The sequence below is a fragment of the Drosophila kikkawai genome, chromosome 3R, assembly GCF_030179895.1.
Source record: "Drosophila kikkawai strain 14028-0561.14 chromosome 3R, DkikHiC1v2, whole genome shotgun sequence".
NCBI classification, from domain to species: Eukaryota; Metazoa; Arthropoda; class Insecta; order Diptera; family Drosophilidae; genus Drosophila; species Drosophila kikkawai.
Genome location: NC_091731.1, coordinates 25,827,744 through 25,848,286, shown reverse-complemented (window position 1 = coordinate 25,848,286; position 20,543 = coordinate 25,827,744). Strand labels below are relative to the sequence as shown.

General features: G+C 45.6%; 3 protein-coding genes across 11 annotated transcripts in view; 2 read left to right on the top strand and 1 right to left on the bottom strand.

Annotated features, from left to right (window-relative positions):
- Positions 1–9,145, top strand: part of gpp (DOT1 like histone lysine methyltransferase grappa) — a 46,087-nt gene extending 36,942 nt beyond the window's left edge. For 7 of the 9 annotated variants that reach the window (XM_070287439.1, XM_070287437.1, XM_017175973.3 and 4 more), the window contains 4 exons: positions 248–4,048; positions 4,109–4,342; positions 4,406–4,897; positions 7,544–9,145. In XM_070287439.1, coding sequence (XP_070143540.1) covers positions 248–4,048; positions 4,109–4,342; positions 4,406–4,897; positions 7,544–8,592 — 5,576 coding nt within the window. In that variant the 3' untranslated portion in view covers positions 8,593–9,145. Of the gene's footprint in view, positions 1–247; positions 4,049–4,108; positions 4,343–4,405; positions 4,898–5,584; positions 5,635–6,544; positions 6,969–7,543 lie in introns of those variants that run through there. The other 2 variants (XM_041777586.2, XM_070287443.1) reach the window with 2 other exon arrangements.
- Positions 9,146–11,109: 1,964 nt separating this feature from the next.
- LOC108081187 (uncharacterized) lies at positions 11,110–17,916 on the bottom strand. Its single transcript, XM_017176245.3, has 4 exons — positions 16,616–17,916; positions 16,306–16,548; positions 15,800–16,241; positions 11,110–15,731 (listed from the first exon to the last, which is right to left on the bottom strand). Exons 1-4 carry the CDS (start codon positions 17,383–17,385, stop codon positions 13,248–13,250), a joined length of 3,939 nt encoding a protein of 1,312 aa, XP_017031734.1. The 5' UTR covers positions 17,386–17,916; the 3' UTR covers positions 11,110–13,247.
- A 672-nt stretch (positions 17,917–18,588) lies between these two features.
- On the top strand, positions 18,589–20,216 carry Zif (Zinc-finger protein). The gene is made up of 4 exons (XM_017176368.3): positions 18,589–18,850; positions 18,912–19,510; positions 19,574–19,708; positions 19,775–20,216. The coding sequence occupies exons 1-4, from the start codon at positions 18,707–18,709 to the stop codon at positions 20,025–20,027; spliced, it is 1,131 nt and encodes a 376-aa protein (XP_017031857.2). The 5' UTR covers positions 18,589–18,706; the 3' UTR covers positions 20,028–20,216.
- The last annotated feature ends 327 nt before the right edge of the window (positions 20,217–20,543 follow it).

Here is a 20,543-nt window from a genome sequence, read left to right as displayed (position 1 = left end):
TATAATTTTTTTTTTTTATAATTTTGTTTTTATGTTTATTTTTTTTTTTATAATTTTTTTTAATAATTTTTTTTAATAATTTTTTTTTATAAATTTGTTTTATATATATTTTATTATAATTTTTTTTTATAATCTTTTTTTAATAATTTTTTTTTCTTATAAATTTAACAATCAATGAGGACTCAGGTTTTTATCGATTTTTTTTTTTTTAATATTCTATAACCGAATTTCTCTCTTCTCGCTGCAGGAACTGTGCGCACCACTCGCGATCGTGCCAAGCGTGAGGCAAACGTTGGCCAGCACCACCATCACAATAACAACCATCATAATAACATCAACAATCACGCCAATAACAACCATCAGCGGGAGCGGGAGCAGTCGAACGGATCCATTAACACCGCTGGCCAACAGCAGCAGCAACAGCGCCATCAATCGCAGTCGCCGGCCAATGTCAGCGGCGGTGGGGGACTAACGGTTGCCATTGGGCATCCAGCAGCAGCCTCCAAGACACGCCAGCAACAGCAGCAGCAACAACGCAGCCTCGACATGGAGAGCAGCACTGAGAGCGATGGTGAGGCGACGAATGGCAATGGCGGCAACACCACCACGGCCACCAATACCACATCAGCCTCGAATGGTCCCATGACCAGGAAGGTGTGGTCCGATTGGTGCAGTTCCAAGGGCAAGAGTTCGCAGTCGGATGACGAGGAGAATAACAACTCCAATAGCAATGGAGGCAGTAATGGTGGTGGGACTGCTGGCCCCGGAGCCGGAGGAGCTGTTGGCCGTCAGGCTCGTGCTGCCACCCAAAAGAAGCGCAAAAAGCTCACCAGGAAGGCGGCGATAGCTAGTAAATCGGCAGCAGCTGCTCAAAGGGAAGCAGAGGCAGCGGCTGCGGCGGCGGCGGCCTCGGCAGCGATGGCCAGCAAGGACTCCAGCTCCAAGGAGGATCAGCCAAGGGCCGCCAGTGCGGGACCCGGTCGCAAGGGGCGCTTGAAGAAGGGAGCCCGGGGCAGGAAATCCCTGAAGATTGTTGGTCTCGAGGCGCTGCATACGCAAACGGTCTTGAGTACGTCCCTGGATGCCATGACCAAGAAGCTGCCAGCAGCGCCAGGAACAGTGGATCAACAGCTGACGGCCCTGCTCACCGAGAATATGGCGCACACGGAGCTGGATATACCGACGGCGCCACAGGACACACCATATGCCCTGCAAATCCTGCTGGATGTGTTCCGCTCGCAGTATATGACGATGATTGAGCAGATGAAGTCCAGTGCCTATGTGCCGCAGGTCCAGAAGCAGATTGCCCAGGAGCAGGAGAGGATGGCGCGGCTAAAGAATCGAGCCAATCAGCTGGACAAGCAGATCAAGGTGCTGATCAACGACAGTGTGGCCTTGCTCAAGGTGCGAATGAACGAGCTTGGCATCCATGGGAACTCCTCGAACGATCTCATTGCCCAGGCCAAGGAGATTGTGCACAGGCACAAGGATCTCCAGCACACTGTCAACCGGATGCGGAACGAGGTTACCTTCTACGAGGGCGAGCAGAAGCATCTGCTGAAGAACCAGTTGAAGAATCTACCCGAATACCAGAAACTCTGCGGCGGTGTTAATGGCAAGGTGAAGCTGGAAGTGCCACCGGAACTGTCTGAGACGACGGCCCAGGAGCTGGTGCTCAAGGAAATTGCCAATACGCTTAGCCAGCGAAAGAAGCTCTACGCCCAGGTGTCCACCATTGAGCAGGAGACGACGGCTTTGCAGAAAACGGCCGAGGAGCGGTCCACAGCAGCCACGCTTCTGGCGCAGGGTACCAACATGATGACCGTGCCCACCACAGCAGCCTCCGCCTCGTCTTCGTCGTCCTCCTCCTCGTCAACGTCCTCCTCCACTACCACATCCACCCCACTTTCGAATCCAATAACCGTGCCAACAAATAATAAAATAAATAATGTAAAGAACTCCCGACGCAGTCGCGAGCACCGAGCCCGCTCCCAGGAGTGGCCAGAGGTGCCCGAGGTGGGCAAGATCCAGGAAAGCAATCCCGAGGTGCTTGCCCAGAAGATCGTGGAAACCTGCCGTCAAATCGAGGCGGGCAAGTTCCAGGGAGGAGCAGCTGTGCCCGCTTACCAGGTGAATGGCAAGAATAAGGTAATTCTGGAGGCACAATCACAACCACCGCAGGCGCCGCCAGCTGCTCCAGCAATGAGCATCAAATCTTCACCTGGCCACCACTACAAGGACAGCACACTGATGCCCGCTCCCAAGCAGCAGCAGCAACAGGTGACGACGCCCTCTTCCCTGCTGCCCAAGTGTGAGTTGCCGGGTCTGTCAGCTGGAAGTAGGAAGCAGGAATCACCCAAGGTGGCCAACTTTGAGGATCGGCTGAAGAGTATCATCACCACGGCCTTAAACGAGGATCAGGAGCAGCGCAGCAAGGCGGTAGATCCTATACCATCGCCCTCTCCGCTTCACAGTCCAGCGCCCAAGCGTTCCAAGCAGCAGCAGCCGGGCGGTGGAGCCTTGAATCCCACCCAGTCGCTGCACAACATCATCACGGTGTCGACGCAAGGCCTGATGCATCTGAATGCCAACACAACTATATCCCCGATAACGCCACCTTTGCCGGGTCCGGGAGCTGGAGCCACAGCCTCTACGGCGCCGCCACCGCCAGCGAATCTTCCCTACGGAGCCTACGGTGGGGCAGTGGGCAAGGTTCCGGGATCAAGCAAGTATCAGCAGGCAGCCAAGGAGCCCAAGTATGCGCCACCACCGCCGCCGCCGCCGCCATCATCCCACATGGCAGCCCTGTACTCGGCGGGACAGCAGCAGACGTCGACTCCAGCGGACTTGGCCTACCAGCAGAGGAGACGCAGCTCCGTCAGCGCAAGCAGCTATGAGCACTTTATGGTGCAGCAGCAGCAGCACCAACAGCAGCATGCCCTAATGCTGGCGGCAGCCGCTCATGCTGCACAGCGTCAACAGATGCGCGTCGAGGAACAGCAACAGCAACAGCATCATCATCAACAGCAGCAGCAACAGCATCATCACCATCACCAGCAGCAGCAGCAGCACCTTCAGCAACATCGCCTGCAGCATCAGCACCTTCAACACCACCATCATCACCATCCCAATGAGTTCAAGGCTCCGCCAGCTGATAACCTTCTTCTGCAGCGTTCCAGTAGCCGGGAGCAGTTGATAGTAGAGCCACAGCAACAGCAACAACCACTGGAGCTGTTGCCTCGGGCCAGTTCCGCCAACTCTGACTATGGTGGCTATCGCATCCGTCCGCCCAGCAGGCCCAGCTCCAACTCTTCGCAACCGGATTACACTCAGGTTTCGCCCGCTAAGATGGCCCTGCGCCGGCATTTGTCACAGGAGAAGCTTAGCCAGCATGCAACGCCGCAGGCCACGCCACCACCACCGCCGCCGGGACAGGGAGGTGTCACCACAGCTGGCACCTCGGGAAAAACTATTGGGGATCTGGTTAATGGGGAGATTGAACGCACCCTGGAGATCTCACATCAGAGCATCATCAATGCAGCTGTGAACATGAGCACCGGCGGTGCCCATTTCATGGAGCGAACCACCTTCCTCAACGATAGATCCAACGATCAACGGCTGCTCATCAATCTGAATGCCCAGCGACCGGAGCGTGTTCATGTACGTCCGCTCTCCGACGAGTCCCAGGAGCCGCATCCCACCAGCTATGCCCAGGAGAGGGGAGCAGGTCCTCAGGCGGCGTCTGGAGGAAACAGCAATCTGGCCACTCTGGCCCATGTGGCCTATGTCCAAAAGGCGCAGGCAGGCGGAGGTCGAGCGAACGTGGGTACAGCGCCGCCTCCAGCCAGCAGCCACTCCTCGTCTGCTCGTTCGGGAAGGGACTATCAGCCGGTGGCCCTGCCACGCGCAGAGCTCAAGGGTAGCATCGAGGCCTACTTCCACGAGGAGCAGCAGCAGCAGCAGCAGAAGCAGTCAAAGGGCTCAGGATCAACAGGAGCGGCCGCCTTGCGGGGAACGCGACTCAACGGAGCCAATCCGCCTTTGGAGGGTAACTTGGTGAATTTTCTTTTAAAAATAGGAAACTTAAGTCCCTTTTTAATGCTTGCAGGTCTAGCTGCTTCACTGCAGGATCACGTTCGTGCGCGGAAGTACAAGGAGGAGACCGAGGAGCGTCAACGCCGGGCGGCAGCCGCCGCTTCGTCATCGTCTTCTGCGGGAGTACCGCCCTCTGGCTTGGAAATGGCAGCTCACTATGCCCACCAGGCGCCGCCAGCCCATAGCTACCACCATCATCATCATCACCATGGCGCCAGTCTTAATGGAACACCGCACAAAGTAGAGCGTAAGCCAGGTCTAAATTTACCAAAATGAAATAATTCTAAGCTTTCTCCATCCTTTTTTTCAGTTGGAGTAAAACGAAGCTCGCCGCTGGCACCGCACCAGCAACCGCCGCGTCCCTCAAAGCTGGCACACTATGAGCCACCGCCACCGCAGCACCATCAAGCCCATTTGTATGCCAACGGACAAGTGTTGCCGCCGCCGCCACCAGCTCATGATGCCACCACGCCCTCACCGACGCCCTCTTCATCATCGTCGTCCTGCGGTAGGCGCAGCAATAGCAATAACAATGGCAAGATGCTGGTGGATCCTCCTTTGCTGATGAGCCCCGAGATCAACTCACTGATGGGCGATGAGCGACCACTGCAGCTGTCGCATCACTCACAGCAGCAGCAGCAGCAGCAGATGCTTCATCACCACCAATCGCAGCAGCAGCAGCACCACCAGCAACAGTTGCAGCAGCTCAGGGTGCCACATCTTGGACATGGTCATGGTCATGGTCACAGCACCACCCCCACCTTGGGCGGACAGCGTAGCAATGCCAATGCCGCCGACGATGGTAAGCTATACGTAGACCAAGCTATTTCGGCCTGGCCACCACCCACACATGCATTTGCACTACCAACACCACCACCAGCACATGTAGCCTATCCGCAAGAACAGCATAATCTTTACCAGCACAAATACCCAACTCGACACGCCGCCCAACTGGTGGCGGAAGATTTAACCATAAAGCGAGCCGAAGCGGAATCGGAAGTGGGGGAAGACGAGACAGGCGAGGAGGAGGAGGAGGAGAAGGAGGAGGAGTCTGAATCTGAATCTGAGCGAGAGGGAGAGGAGGAAGCTGTGTCCGAATCCACCTCTAGCTCCAGTTCTAGTTCCAGTGCTACCAATTCCGATTCTGAGGCGGCTTGAATTACTCATACACTCATACACATTTGAAAACACTTTAATTTTTTCTATTTGTAAATACACAACACGCATCTGCAAATCCAAAATTTTGTTAATTTTTACACACACTTTTTGATGAAATCATTGTAATTATTGTTATTTCAATTGTTGCGTGTTGTTCCGTAGCTTTTTGATCTGTACTTGTAGCATCCACTGTATTGTTGTTTCTTCTTATTATTTTGTAGTAGCCTTTAGATATTTATGTTTTATTTGTTTATAATTTGTTATTGCTTTCAATTTATGATTTTATTTATTTTTGCCATTAACATTTTGGGTAATTTGTATTTTTATTTAGAGGGTGGAAAAAAAACAACAAAACTAACGGCGTAACTCAAAGAATTTAACAAGCAAAAAAAAAAATATTCAGAGTGTAAGATTGAAGAACAGTAATCCCCAATGAAATAAATATTTAAATGGGGTTTCTACTAGAGGTTTACGCCGATGGTTAAAGGCATCGGCGGCGGCGTAGAGGTCAAAATGACTCGGCGGCGGCGGCGTAGTAGTCAGAAAGAACCGGCGGCGGCGGCGCGTCAAATAAGGCAAAAAGGCCATTTTAATGAGTTATTTATTTTTTTTTAAGTTTTATAAAGAACAATGACACTGAAGGCCGCGCTGAAGCTGCGCCGATGCCGCACCAGCGGCGCGCCGCGGCGCGCCGTTATTTTCATAATTTGGCGGCGGCGCGTCAAATAAGGCAAAAATCGGCGGCGGCGGCGGCGTGGCGCGGCGGCGTATATGTCTAGTTTCTACACACATATATATTCCATCTGAAAACATTTTTGTAACATAAGAAAAATCAAAGTAAACGACGACCAACAACATCCTGAAAAAAAACTAAAAGTACATAATAGTTCCTTTCTCCTTTCCCCTAAGCGTCATGCCAAATCAGTCGTCTATATCTAAGCATATATAAACTTTTACTCAGAACCACCCCAAAAATCCACCCACAAAAAAACATAATTGTAAAAAACAAACATACATTAAAACCACATACAATACACACATCCCCATAAAAGCAAAACATTTATTTCAAAATTAACAACAACAAAAAAATCAACTTTCTTGGAATGTTATTATAATGCATAATTAATTTTCAATTTTACTAAAAAATTCAAATAAAAAATAAGACTGCAAATGAAAATTGGTAATGCCAAGACCTCAAAATATTTACATAAAAAACAAACAAAAGAAAAAAAAAACCCCCATATCCTTCTTCTTATGACTCCCTTCTATATTATGCTCTCCTCCCATACAGTTAACGATTTGGCAGCGCAACGTACTATAACTAATTACGATCCCAGACGTCGCCTTCGCACGACTCTGTCTGGGGGCCCAACGAAACTATCAGCTGCCCAGCCTAACAGTACTAGTAATCACAGTCTGAATGGATATGTTCTGGCAGATAGTAGTAGTAGTTGCTCCCACACACCACAAGTAACCCCAATAACCAATGATCGATTGCATTGAATTGAAACTGACATTGAATTGAAATTGATATTGAAATTGATTTGAATCGAATTGAAATTGATTGACATTGCATACTTCAAAATTCCTCAAAAACTGAAAAACCAAAACGCGAAAAGCGAAAACCGAAAAAAGAACATGTTTGTTGTTGGGCGATTAAGAGAAAAAATCTTTAAAATAACTAATAAATAATAAGCAAAAGTACAAAAAAAAAACCCGATGATCAAAATAACAGCCGACAAAAAAGACAACTTTTAATTTTTGCGTTTAATAATTTACCTACTAAAAGTACAGAATTTATATGCCAAAAAAATGAAAAAAAAATTATATAAAAAATCCGAAAGAAAAAAATATGAAATTTTAAATCGAGCATGAGGTAAGTTCTGTTGCGCCTAATTGGTTTTCTTTCTTTTAATTATGATTTTTTACTTATGATTTACTTTATTTTTTAGTTTCATTATGTAACAAACTTTTCTTTTTAACATTTACCACATGCATTACACACACATAAAAAAAATAAATAAAAAACACCCACAAAAAGTTGAGGATTACAAGAACATACATGTCCCCTGCACGCAACGCAACTGTACCAAAAAAAAAAAAAAAGAAAGAAAGAAGCTTAGGACACGACTTGTTATCGTTATCGTTATCACAAATCATCGACTGACCCCGAAACTCACCATATCTCACCCCAAAATTCCAGCCCATAACGCCAAAAAACTCGCACTACTTTTAGGACAAGCTTAAATGGAAAATAACTAATCATAATTTTTGTATAATCTAACTACAGATGATGTTATAGCCGCCGATGACGAGTCCCACTGGCAGCATCGAGTCAGCTCTGGCTTCGATCGCTTGGTGGCCTTCGCCAGCACTGAACTGGATAAGACGCGGCGCAGCATCGATGGCATCGACACGGTGCCAGCCTCAATCAGTTGCAACACCTCGCCGGACTCGGGCATAACGCACAGCAGCAGCAATTCGGATGCAGTGCGCACATTCCTGTCCACCTCGTCCAGCTCCTCGTCGCAACTGGAGCTGCCCATTGGCAGCGGTGGCAGCAGCAGCAACAACAGTCTGTACAACAGCGGTGGGAATAATGGGGCGGTCAGCCATCAGCAGCAACAGCAGCAGCAGCAACTGCTGCAGGTTCAGCAACAACAGCAACAGCACCAGCACTTGACCACCGATCATCTGAGCGACAGCAGTAGCATCAAGTCATCGGCTTCCTCATCGCTGCACGGAGCTGGCAGCAGCTCTTTGAAGACAGTTTCGCCGGTGGATCCCAGTGCCATTGAATCGCCACCGTTGTCGGACGTTGGTTTGCCCAGAACACCGAGTCCCAGTGCTGCCAGTGTGGCCACGCCTCCACTGGCCAGTGGCCCAGCTCTATCCGGTGGAGATGTGGCTGGAATACCACTGAAGTATCAACGCAAGTCGAAGAGCGGCTCGGAGAAGCACTACAAGAAGAAGTTTTGCGAGCGGAACTGGGAGTACGACTGCGATGAACTGCTGGCCTACTCCAACTCGAGTGCACCGCCAACAGCAGCTGATGCGGCAGGCAATGGGCCACAGAGTCTGGTGGATACGGCCACTAGTGGAGGAATCGTTGCTGCTAGTGCTGCTGCTGCACCACTTCAGCTGGGAAAGTCGGGCAAGTCACCGAAGGAGAAATTATCGCCTCACCATAACAGCGGCTATAATCATCACCACAAATCCTCGAAATTCCGGCCAAAGGGCAAGGACTGGGACTGGTCGATGGACAGTCGCAGCCAGACGGGCGACCACATGCTGCCCCAAAATATAAACAACTCCACGACCACCACAACGAGTAATTAATTTAGTAAACTAATTTAGTTCAATTTTGCTGAAGGATGACGAAGGACGAAACGAGAAGCATGAAGGCGGAAGAGCAAGCAACTCGATTGCCGCTCTTTAGCCAAATGAATTGTACATTTTGGATCTGCGACTGGATATGATCCCTGTGAATTATATATATTGTATTTAAATGAAGATTTTTTGTAATTTTAACTAAATGAATTGTGTACGCATATAGCAAACTAATTTGTATAGCACAGCTCTCCATTATTTGCCTTGTTTTATTTAATTAATCAATTGCTAGCCACCAGCTCTCCTCCTGTGTGTCACACCAGTGTGTGTTTTTTTCTTTATTTCCTTGCGAATTCTATAATTAGGCTAGGTTATAAGTATAAGGTTGAACCCAAACTGCTGATGAACAATGTTACTACTGACTTCTTTATACTTTATTATTATTATTATTATTATTGTATTTAATTTGCATTATTATTGTTTATAAGTTGAAAGTGTTTTGTCCTTAGTCCTTATTATTATTATAATTTTTTAAATAAAATTGTCAACTAATTGAAAAGGTTATGATTTGTTTTTTTATTTTCGTTTAAATAATTGAAATAAAAACCAACGCTGTTACAGTCTCTCTCCTCCATGTTGAATTGGGACCAACCAACCCTCACATTCCGAACCCGTTCCTGTTTTCAGTACTACGAAAATGGCTTAGATGAAAGTTGCTTCCATAAAACGAATATATACGAGAACATTTTAAAGGAAATATTTTAGGAAAAGTACACAACTTTCCATTAAGAGACTTCACATTTGCGAATTAGCTAATATATGGCACAATTTGATCAATTTTTAGAATTTATAGTTTATTTTTTTTATAACTCTTAATTCTTTAATATCTGTACTCGCGCATAGATTTTTAGATATCGCGTGTGTGCGCTCAAATAGGCAGAAAAGATATATATACAATATATACTTTAACAGATTAATCGCAAAACAATAATTCTAAACTGATGTAGAGGAATTAGATAACGTATACAAGCAACATGCAATATGCAACAGCAGCAGCAGCAGCAGCAACAGAAGCAGAACAACAAGTAACCTTATAAATTAATGAATTTTCCACCTCAGCGAAATAAACAACAATTTTATATATATTATATTATATTATATTATATTATAGCAGGCATATACAACATATATACATATAGATACTTATATATATATATATATTATATACGATGCAAGCAGCAGCGGGAGGGTAAGGGAATATCAGGAAACCAATTGAACAGTAAACAAACAAATAAATGATTTACAAGCATTTAAAATAAACAACAAGCATAAGCAAACAAATATTTAGCAAAACATAAAACTTGTATGAGTAACAGTAACTTATAGCGAATAATGGGAATTTCAAATGTGCTATTAGCGTAGTGTAATATATATTATATATAAATAATTAACGAAAGAGTAAACTGAATAAAATTAAACGGTATTAAACGCAAGGAGGGCGAGTGCATAATGGGCGCTAAATGATTTTTATACGTAATATATATATTATGACGAAAGAGTTGTGTAGCAAATGAAAATATAATAATTTTGGCGCCATTAAAACAAATGTCATGTAAAGTGCATATAAAAATAAATAGTTAAATTTACATGTAAAATTCATAAAACAATAAACGAAGAACCTAAAAAAGTCATGGTTATTATGGGAAACCAGATGATAAACATTAAATGAGCACATACGCATATTAACATTAAAGGTATTATTATGTATATTTAACAAATATTTATTGCATATTATTATTTTAAACTTAAACGTTTAATAAAAAATATTAAAATATAATTAACAATAATCTTACAGGGTTTTTGATGGGTATGGCTTGCGGTTAAATAACAAAAGTTATTAAATCCCAATTGCGACTTGGTTTTCTCGCAGTGTAGTCAAGGATCGTGGGAAAGTTCGTCTGACTCTGGGCCATCATTTTGGGAAGGTATGACCAAAAAAACTATTTTGTAATTTAAAGAAAAAATATTGTACAGAACTTTTCAAATGTTAAAAAAAAATCTTAAGAATTTTCAATTCAGCATGCAAATCTATTATCCGAATAAAAACTAAGACATAAAAGCTTTCGAATTCAAATTAATATTTTTTTTACTTAGTTATCAATTTTTAAAACTTTGATCTATTAAAATAATTATCAAACATTTTAAAAGATACATCATTAAACTTTATTAAAAAATAAAAAATTGTTACGAATTTTTAATTTAATATACAGATTTATTAACCGAATTAAAACCAACACAGAAAAGCTTTTTGATTTGAAATTTATGATTTTTTGACTTAGTTATGTTTTTTTAAGACTTCAATTTATCAAAATTTTTCTGTAAAACTATCGATTTAATGATATTTCAGGTCATCATAAGGGCATAAAAGTATATTTATATTCCGATTTAATAATTACTTAACAATAAAATTATTAAGAAACCCTTTTTTTGAACCCCTTTCACCCAAATAAATAAATTTGCTAAACATTCGTTTTTGTTATCTGTATTTGCATGTCATTCAAATATCTTATAAAAAGTACAGTTTTGGTTCGTTTAACTTTAATGCATTGTTTCTGTATAATTGCATGTATCTCATCTAAAGTGTTCCCGGTGATAATATGTTTAATTTATTTACCATACTTAGGGCTATTGCTATTAAATCGTAGGTATATATATTGTGTTTGTTGTTCAAAGCGGACCGCGGGTTAATTCACTGCTTAAAAATAAATACTCGGTTTGAATTCAGGATATCGGTTTAGAATTTATATGACAATGTTTATACGATAGGCTATGGGTGTATTTTTGCTGCGACGACTATTGTATTATTATTTGTTGACTATATATGTGTTTGAATTATAGATTGAATCTGAGGTTCTCTAACAAATTCATTAATTTCCTAGCCTTGCGTATTGTAAATGAGTGTATATTTAATTATACTCGTATAACGTTCTATTAATCTATTTATTTTCGTGTGTATACGTAGCTAACTTCTCTGTTTCCTCTTTTACTTTTGTTTGCTTTTCGTTTATGCGTTTTGTATGTTTGTATGAATATTTCTTCTTCTTCTTGTTGTGGTATATATATTTAATTGTTTTACAATAAGGCCTGAGGCACATTTATGATTTATTTTCTTAACATTTTTTAAAAACGCCTTTTTGCTCACACTGCAGCTGAATTTTGTGTGTGTATTAGAACGGAAAGTGGTTCGGGGCTTGTGTTTTACTTTGTTTTACAAACAAACTAACATTCATTTGCAATGTGAATCGTTTTATATCGAAGTGATTAAAGCTAAGCTCGGTTCAAAGCAATTAAACAGAACTGAAAGAGTCTGCTGAACAACTGGGCACAAGAAACGACATTACAACTAGAATTTCAGGCAACCGATAGACAAATCCATTGACAGCTTAACTAAAGTAATAGCTCGAATTAAACAAAAATAATAAACAGATATAACAATCAAACACTTACAACTAATTAGAAGAATCCAAGCCAATTGATAAGTTGAAAGAGAGTAACAAATAAAAGGTTTAGATGTGGGGGGGTTGTGTTAGTAAAAGCAAAGGAAGTGAACAATTGACGAAGCTCGCTACTACTCAATACCTTTCTTACAACACCATACAAACACACAATTTTCAATTTGACAATTATTGAACAGAGACTGCAACTTGGCTGCAACTCCTTTTGTAAATCCGACGGGGAAAAGCTCCTTAGAAACGGAGGTATACATTATATAGTATATGCATTACAATCGAGGCAGGTCTATAGTACTACATACATTTACAGTTACAATTTTGTAAATTTGTTTTCGTTTTTAAAACCGCTGCACACGTTTCCTTCATTCAGACTTTAAGTTCGTTTCATTTGTAAGGTTGTTCAACTTGTAAAACTATGCAACTACATTCCGATGCCATCATCATCGTCATCGTGTTAATGTTAAATGTATTAGTGATAATAACAATATGCCAAGTGCATATATGTTTATACAACGAGGGCCTGAGGGTAACGATTAGGTTATAAGGGTCGACTTAAGCACAGATATGTAGCTCTAATGCTGTCGCGACACTTGATGAAACCAATTAGAGGCTACGATTAAGCTGGTGATTAGTTAACGTTAGGATTAGACAGAAGGAAGATGGGATTTTGTGGGATTTTATGCTTGCGAGTAACATGAAGAGAAAGCTCATTTGTGGAGGAGGAGGTTGGTTAGGGGTTGATGATCCTGCTATTTTTGTCTGATTTCAGCGAAACAGGATCAACTTTACACTAAAAACTAACTAAACGGGGAGTGAACACAACAACAAATTAATTATATAAAAGCGACAAGAGATGGAGGTGGATCTTAAGGGGGTTGACTCATGTGGCTGCCGTTTTTTAGATGCAAAAAATCCTTTTAAGCACTTATAGTTACAAGTTAAGGAAGCAATTTATTGATTTTTTAAAACATGGAGTCAACTCCCTTAAGAGTTCGGGTGGCTCTACAGCTGATCCACATGCTGCAACAGACAGGCCACCACATTGGCATCCTTCTCGGCAGCCTCCTCTTTCTCCACCTCCTCACTATCCGCCGCATCCACCTCCTGTCGCTGGGGCAATACGATCTCCTGAGCCTTCTCTTCATGCAAATTCTAAAAATCATCGAGTATGTCTTCGACACCAATCATCGCCTCCACCACATCGGCGCTGCTGGGCGCACTATCATCGATTAGGGTATCCGTGCTAAGGGCCAGACCAGGATCTGTGGCCACCATGCCCGCTCCATAGGCCGACGACGAGGGTAAACTGTCAATGGTGTTGCCGTTGATAAGAAAATCGCGGGGCATCTCGGCGGGACTATAACGGAAGCATTGATTAGCAATGGGCGTTGTGGGCATAGACTTGGATATATCCAGCGGATTCCGGGCGCCGTAAGAGTGCGTTGCGTATGACAAATGGTTTCCATTTCCCGACGAGGCTTTGCCCCAGTTAAACGAGGGTGAGATGTTAAAGAAGCCATTCTCTACTCCACAACCTGACCCATTTCCAGTTCCTGCTCCTGCTCCACCTGCACCTGCTCCGTTGGCTGGCGTCCCATTTCCATTCATTGATGTCAGACCGCTTTGCTGTTGGTGGGGTAGCGGGGTGGAGGGCACCGATCGCGAAACTATTCCCGCAGAGCCACCGCTGCTGTAGCCCGATGACGAGCCCGCCGAGGAGCTGCATGTCGTAGCCGTCTGCTGTGCCATGCTGTTGAACTTGTGATTGAAACTGGGCGAGATCAGCGAGCTCACATCCACATCTTCGTAGAGCAAACCTGTATCCTTCAGTGGCGCCGACTGCTGGCTGTTGCTGTTCTCCGAGTAGAAGTTCAGGCTGGGCGACTGCTGGCTGCACCTCCGCTGCAGCTGTGACAGGGGCACCGACTGCGAGCGCTGCATCTCCGATGAATCGAGATCATTGGCGCCAGTCAGGGCCAGACTAGTCTCCAGATCCATTGAGTTCTGGTTAACCAGCGGATCGGCACTCTGACTGCTCTCCGTGAAACTGCAGGTATTGCCGCCGCTACTGAACGACCAACTGGGACCCATCCATTGCTGGAGAAGCGAAGGACTCGGGGGTGCGGAAGCCGATGTGCTTGTGGGATAGCTGTACACATAGCCACGTCCTTTGCGATGGGCTCCAATCATGGGATCTCGATTGTCACAGTCCAGGGATTGTTGCTTGCTAAGCAGACTGGATCGCTGCTTCATCCGGGTCACGCCCGGACTGGCAAAACAGTTCTGGCTGGAATTCGCCAAAGTCGGTGCCGATGCCGCGGTGGATGCACTTGCTGCAGCTCCGTTGGATCCATTGATATTCGGCGAAATGGGTAGGAAATGGTTCTTGTTGCTACCATTGCTGGACGCATTGCTCAAACTGATCTTTCGCTTGTTGTTGTTGTTGTTGATGATGCTGGTCAGCTGCTTGGGTCGCTGCAGTTGCTGCTGCTGGTGCAGTTGTTGATGCTGCTGCTTCTCCTGCTGCTGTTGTTGATGCTTTTTTGACATTAAGGCCAGAGACGCTGAGGCAGAACCCACTCCCGCCTGACCGGGCAGCATCGAAGGCGCCGGGACCGGCGCCAACATCGCTGCGACGGCTGCAGCTCCGCGGCCGGGAGCGGGCATCGCCTCCGGTGCAGAGCCCATCGACGTTGGCTCTTGTGGATTCCTGTTTGGTTCTACAGCATCCAAGGAATTTAGTTGTTTTTCCTCAGCGTCTCCCATCTGAAAATATTGGAGTAGCTCGTTGTCGGGCTCCTCGGAGTTCTCCTCATCCTCGCCGGGCAAGAAATAGTCATCCAGCTCATGCTTGTCCATGTTACAGATGCTGATCACTCGCTCTCTGGGCAAACCCAAGTTCTCGGGCAATCCAGAGTCTTCGGCGGCCGCTGCCAGTGCGGCATTTTCCGCTGCCATCAAGCGTTTGGCTCTTAGGATCATCATCTGATTGCGGGAGGCCACTTTTGGGGTGGCGTCCATGCTGCTCGATGGACTCACCGAATTGACAATCATCATCTGCGAGGGCGGACCCATTGAGAGTCCGGGGCCAGGGCCGGGAACAGGAGAATTACCCGAGTTTGGCGGCGGAGGCGTGGCCGAGGTAGTGGTGATCGTTGGCGGCACCAGCAGACCACCACCGCCTCCCGTTGTCCCGCTGCTTGGTGAATTGGCCCAGAAGCCTTTCGTCTGCTGCGCCTTTAAAACTTTCTTACAGAAAATGTTTGTAGTGTAGTCCTCCACCTCGTCCTTGATCACTAACCCCGTGGGCGAGGGTTCTTCTTGCTGTGTAAGCACGACGGACGGCGTGCCCATTTCCAAGATCTTGGGCGTTAGGTTGCGCACAGCGCTGCTGCTTCGCTGGTCTGTAGCCAGATTCATGGGCGTTACCTGCTGCAGGTAAGCCAGGGGTGCTTGCTGCTGATGGTTATGAATGGGTGAGTCTATGATCTCCTGCTTGATCTTGAGTAACTGTTCGTCGCTGGCTTCCTGGCTGCTGCCCGCATCCTGACCAGTGGCCAATTGATTGCAACTGGATTCCGAGGATGTTGAGCCCTTGCGTTTCTTTTTGCGTCTTTTCTTCAGCGGTCCAATGTCCTGCAGAGGGAATTTCGTTTCGATTAATTTACTGTTTACTAACTGAACCTCTAAACTCTCCAACTTACGGCTAGAACTCTCTTATCCTTGGGCTCTCGCGGTGCATATTTCTTGGCCGAAACTGTGGCATTGTTGCTCCTAATGCGGTTACTTAAATCAGCCACACTCTCCAGCTTGGTGTTTAGCAATTTCTCAGCCCATCCTCGCACCACATCCCAACATTCGGAGTCCCCTGCTCCTGCAGTAGTCAGTAGTCCCACCATATTGGGGCCAGCCGCCAATTGCTTGGAATCAGTCAAGGGATCATCGTTCAGACCTTTTTCGATCTTATTCAATTGCGGCAGCTGAGGCGGAGTCAGCTTGGTGGTCTTTCGCATTGCCGCATAGCAGTAGCGGGAGTTACCTCGCGTTCCTAATCTCCTAGGGCGCACGCCAGGAAAGACTTGCTTCATTACCTTGCCAAAATCCGCTGTCGACAGGGGCTTGATGCTCAGGCGTTCGCAATAAGCTCTGAAAAAAAATTTGGGGAAAAAATTACCTCTGGGAAATCCGAAAGTGGACGGACACCACTTACATGTAATCGTTGTACACATCCTGCTTGGGTATAGACACCTGTGCATCGTGCTCCAGATGGGAACGCACCCAATTGATGGTGTGATTAATCTCAGAGCGCGTTCCCAACGGATTCTGAGGCTGCCTTAGCGGATCCGTGTCGGCACATTCGCCGGGCAGGCGAAGGTATAGGAATAGCTTCTCGATGGGCTTCAATACGGAGACACGCTCCAGAATCTGCGAGATCTGCAGCTTGGCAGTGTCACTGTAAAAGGAATACCGAACAATATGAGCTGTAGAAAGTCAGGTAACAACCAAGTGTTAATACTCACTCCAAACTGGACTCAATGACTTGCTGCACCCGTCGCATTTTCTCCTCACTGGGCACCGGAGCTCCTCCTGCAGCCGCCGACGACTGCGAGTTGGTCAAGGCATTCATCACGTTCTCGGCAATGGTAGAATTAATTACACCACTGGCCGCTGGTCCAGCCTCGTTGGGATGCCTTTGACCCGGTATTGCTGGAACTGCGGTCGGTGCTGCAGCGACTGCCGGCGCTGTTGTAGCTGGTGCTGATGCAGCTGGCGGCGTTCCTCCCATGACGTGCATAATCTTTCCCAGACCCAGTTGCTGGGCTGTGTTAAAGGAGAAGGCATTGGCGAAGGCCAGTCCGGCAGCAGCGTTTCCGGCAGCCGCGACAAAGGGATTCGGCGTGAGCACGGAGGTGGCTCCAGTGACGGCATTGGGAAACGGAGGCGGCACAAAGCCGCTGGGCGTGGCTACAGGTACAGGTACATGGGTGTGGCTCGTGGGTGAGATCTGGGAGCCAGCAGGCACTGCTCCCACACTGCCCACGGCCGTAATCGTCAGAGGGGATGCCTTGGCATGGATGACGGGCGCCTGGAAACGGGCGGCGGTGTAGGTGATATCCGTTGGCTGTAGATTGCAGTTGCCGTAGGGATTTGGGTTGGCCTTTTGGAGGGGAACTGCTACTGGGATCGGAAGAGGAACAGGGACTTGAACGGGGATGGTGGTGGAGGATGGTGCTGCTGGCGCCGCTGATTTCGTCCACTGCGCACCCAGCTGGCCGTGCTTCTCGGACATGTTAGGTGCTAGTGCTAGCGGCGCCTCCGTTTCCCTCCTGCTTCGATGCAGCTCCTCCCCTGTTGCTTGCGCTTTTGTTGTGGTTCCTGCCCGAGATTACAGCCACTTCCCGCTGGAAGGTTACGCAGCTGGCGCGTGTGGTACGTTTGTGTGCGTGCGAGCTTTAGGAGACGGAGATTGCGGAGTCGATAACTAACATTTTGACGAAGATACGGATGCCAGATAATGTTGCTTTCCCATTTTCCCCTCGGGCGGGAGGCGGTGGTCTGGCCTGGGGCGTGGAAAGTGCGTGGCGTGCTCTACTGCCAACTAGTGTGCGATTTTCCAATTAGACAGGCACCGATCGGAATGGAATAATCCATTTTTTTTAACAGAGATAAGAAATATCTTGCGTTCTGCGTCTCGAAAATATGCAGAGTTGCCAGACTGGCGCGGGGCAGGAAAGTACTATTTTTGCCACGGTCCACGGATGTAAACACGGTTTTGTATTCGGTTATTGATCTTATTAAATAAAACTGTAGGTACTTATATCAATGTAAATAGCTAATTAGATGTAATATACGCCTGGTCAATGCAGCAGACCTCGGAAATGCAGAAATCTGTTCTGATTATATTATGTTATCGTTATCGCCACTGACCAGGGCTGCATATAAATGAACCTGTGAAATCACTGCATTGTAATGTGATTTTTGAGCTGTATTATTTTCATTCTAAATTTGGATACTACTGTGTAATTTCTTTAAAAATAATTGAAAGAAACACAGATCAGTACTAAATTCAGGAATATTTTCATTTTACTGATGATATTTTGTAATAATTATATTTTCAATATGCGCAAAAGTATATCTACAAAAAAAAAAGGTTTTCAAATTTTACACACATTTAAGTTGAGATTAGAAAATAAAATATTAACATTACATCAATAAATAACTAATTTTAGCTATACCCATATTTTCTTTAACTAGTTACTTAAATATATTTTCTTTGTTATTAAAACATCGATGTTTATTGAATTTTGCTTCTTAACATTATAAAAATCGTTATCTGCCAACATCAATGTTTCTTCATTACTTCAAAATCAACGCGATTATTTCAAATAAGATATATTATATTTTCCAAGAACCGACTCATTTTCACAGCTGCGTGGAACCAGTGAAATGAACCACACTTGTGTGTTTTGCAGCCCTGGAAGTGAAGTCGCCATTTTCAGACAGAGTTTTTTTTCGGTCGCTTTACACAACACTTTTGAGCAATACAAATTTTAACACTAAAATACTGCGTCGAGCGGTTCTTTTAATTAAATCGAAGACCAGGAAACAAGATGCACGGTGAACTAACACCGCAGACGTGCCGGGTTTGCCTGGAGCCGAGTACACGTCTGCAGAGACTGGAGGAGTGCCGCGAGGAGGGCGAGGAGACGCCAAACGAGATGCTTACCCAACTTCTGGGAGTTTCCTATAGCAAGGTACAAATAACAACCTGATAATACCGATAAGGTATTAATTATATCCTTGTCCTCCCACTAGTTAAATGAAAGCGAACACATCCCCGATGGCATCTGCCGGTCATGCAAGGTGGAGCTCAACATGGCCTTTCAGTTCCGCGAGAAGGCCCTCCGCAAACAGGCGGAGATCGAGGCCTATCTCCGCGAAATGGGGCTGATTGAAGAAGAGTCCGAGGAGGTATTGATCAAGGAAGAGGAGGGCTCGCAAACGCAGTGCGACGATGAGTATGTCATTGAGGAGAGCACTGTTGAAAAAGAGCATGAGGAGTACCTGGATGTGGACGCCACAGATCAGCAGGAGTGCATGGGTGATACCATCGAGTACCTAGATGATAACTATACGATTGACATGAATCAAGAACAAAGCGAGATAGTGGTGGAGGAGGCCAGGGAGGAGTACGAGGAGACACCCGCTCAGCAGCTGGTGCTGCAGGAGGCGGCCAAGACCAGTATGAAGGCCCGGCGTGGACGCGTTCGTCGCGGTCTCAACTCGCTGACCACATCCGACGGCACCGAGAAGGGCGGCTACATCTGCGACGTCTGCGGAAACTTCTACGAGAAGCGAGGAAGGATGATGGAGCATCGGCGAAGGCACGATGCCGTTTGCCAGTATGCATGCGAGTAAGTGTGACTGATTATCCTCCTGTGCATGTATGTAACTAGGTCTTACTTCTATGACTACAGATTGTGCGATGCCAAGTTCCAGGTGCGAGAGCAGCTGCGCAAGCACATGTTCTCCCACACCGGCAGCAAGCCCTACAAGTGCAGCTTCTGCAGCCGACAATTCTTTTACGAGAGCGTGCTCAAGTCCCATGAAAAGTAAGTGAAATAATATACTTAATAGTAGATCAAATATATAATGATGTTAAATTTCTTTTCTTCAAGTGTTCACCGTGGCATCAAGCCGTACGTGTGCAAGGTGTGCGACAAGCCATTCGCCTACGCCCATTCGCTGACCAAGCACGAGCTCATTCACACGGACATCAAGCAATACCGCTGCGACTATTGCCACAAGGACTTCCGTCTCTTGCATCATATGCGGCAGCACGAGGAGACCAAGCTGCATCAAAATGCCGTGTTGCTGGCCGAGAGTATGAAGGAAGAGATGGTGGGCGAAGTCGACGGGGCGATGAGCTAAGAAGCCAAACTCATGAAGGACGCAGAATAGATGAAATTATTTTAGGTAATCTTAAGTGCTATCCCACAAAATCCTTAAGGACCATTTCAATACTAGTTCTAAGGCATACATTTAAGGGATCTCTGCTAACTCAATGTACGAATTCGAGAAAAAAAAACAATAAGAAATATATATTTTATGTTTGAATAATAGTAATTTATTGATTTTAGAACTTTTTAAAGTTATTTATTAAATAACATTGAAGAACAATCCTAGATCGGTAGCCTTGAGCCTTGTCCTATTCTTGCACCACTTTTGTGTTTCCCTTTATAGATAACATTTTATAGCAGCTTTTATAAAGTTTCTATAAAAAGGATACAAAAAACTTTTTGAGCTTTAAGCATTCCTTAAATCCTTTAATGTATTTGAATTCTGATACGTACTAACTATCTTTTCCCAACATTTTAAAATGTTAATTAAGTTAATTTTCCAAACTTCCATTATAAACATCAATTTCAAGTCCCTTTTTCATTGACC

Bases quoted from the DNA above. Each gene is read 5' to 3' on its own strand.
- LOC108081187 (XM_017176245.3), bottom strand. From the start codon at position 17,385: ATGTCCGAGAAGCACGGCCAGCTGGGTGCGCAGTGGACGAAATCAGCG. The intron at 16,242-16,305 runs GTAAGTGGTGTC...ATTTTTTTTCAG, and splicing joins GATGTGTACAACGATTACAT to AGCTTATTGCGAACGCCTGA. The intron at 15,732-15,799 runs GTAAGTTGGAGA...TTCCCTCTGCAG, and splicing joins AGGATAAGAGAGTTCTAGCC to GACATTGGACCGCTGAAGAA.
- Zif (XM_017176368.3), top strand. From the start codon at position 18,707: ATGCACGGTGAACTAACACCGCAGACGTGCCGGGTTTGCCTGGAGCCG. The intron at 19,511-19,573 runs GTAAGTGTGACT...CTATGACTACAG, and splicing joins GTTTGCCAGTATGCATGCGA to ATTGTGCGATGCCAAGTTCC. The intron at 19,709-19,774 runs GTAAGTGAAATA...CTTTTCTTCAAG, and splicing joins GTGCTCAAGTCCCATGAAAA to TGTTCACCGTGGCATCAAGC.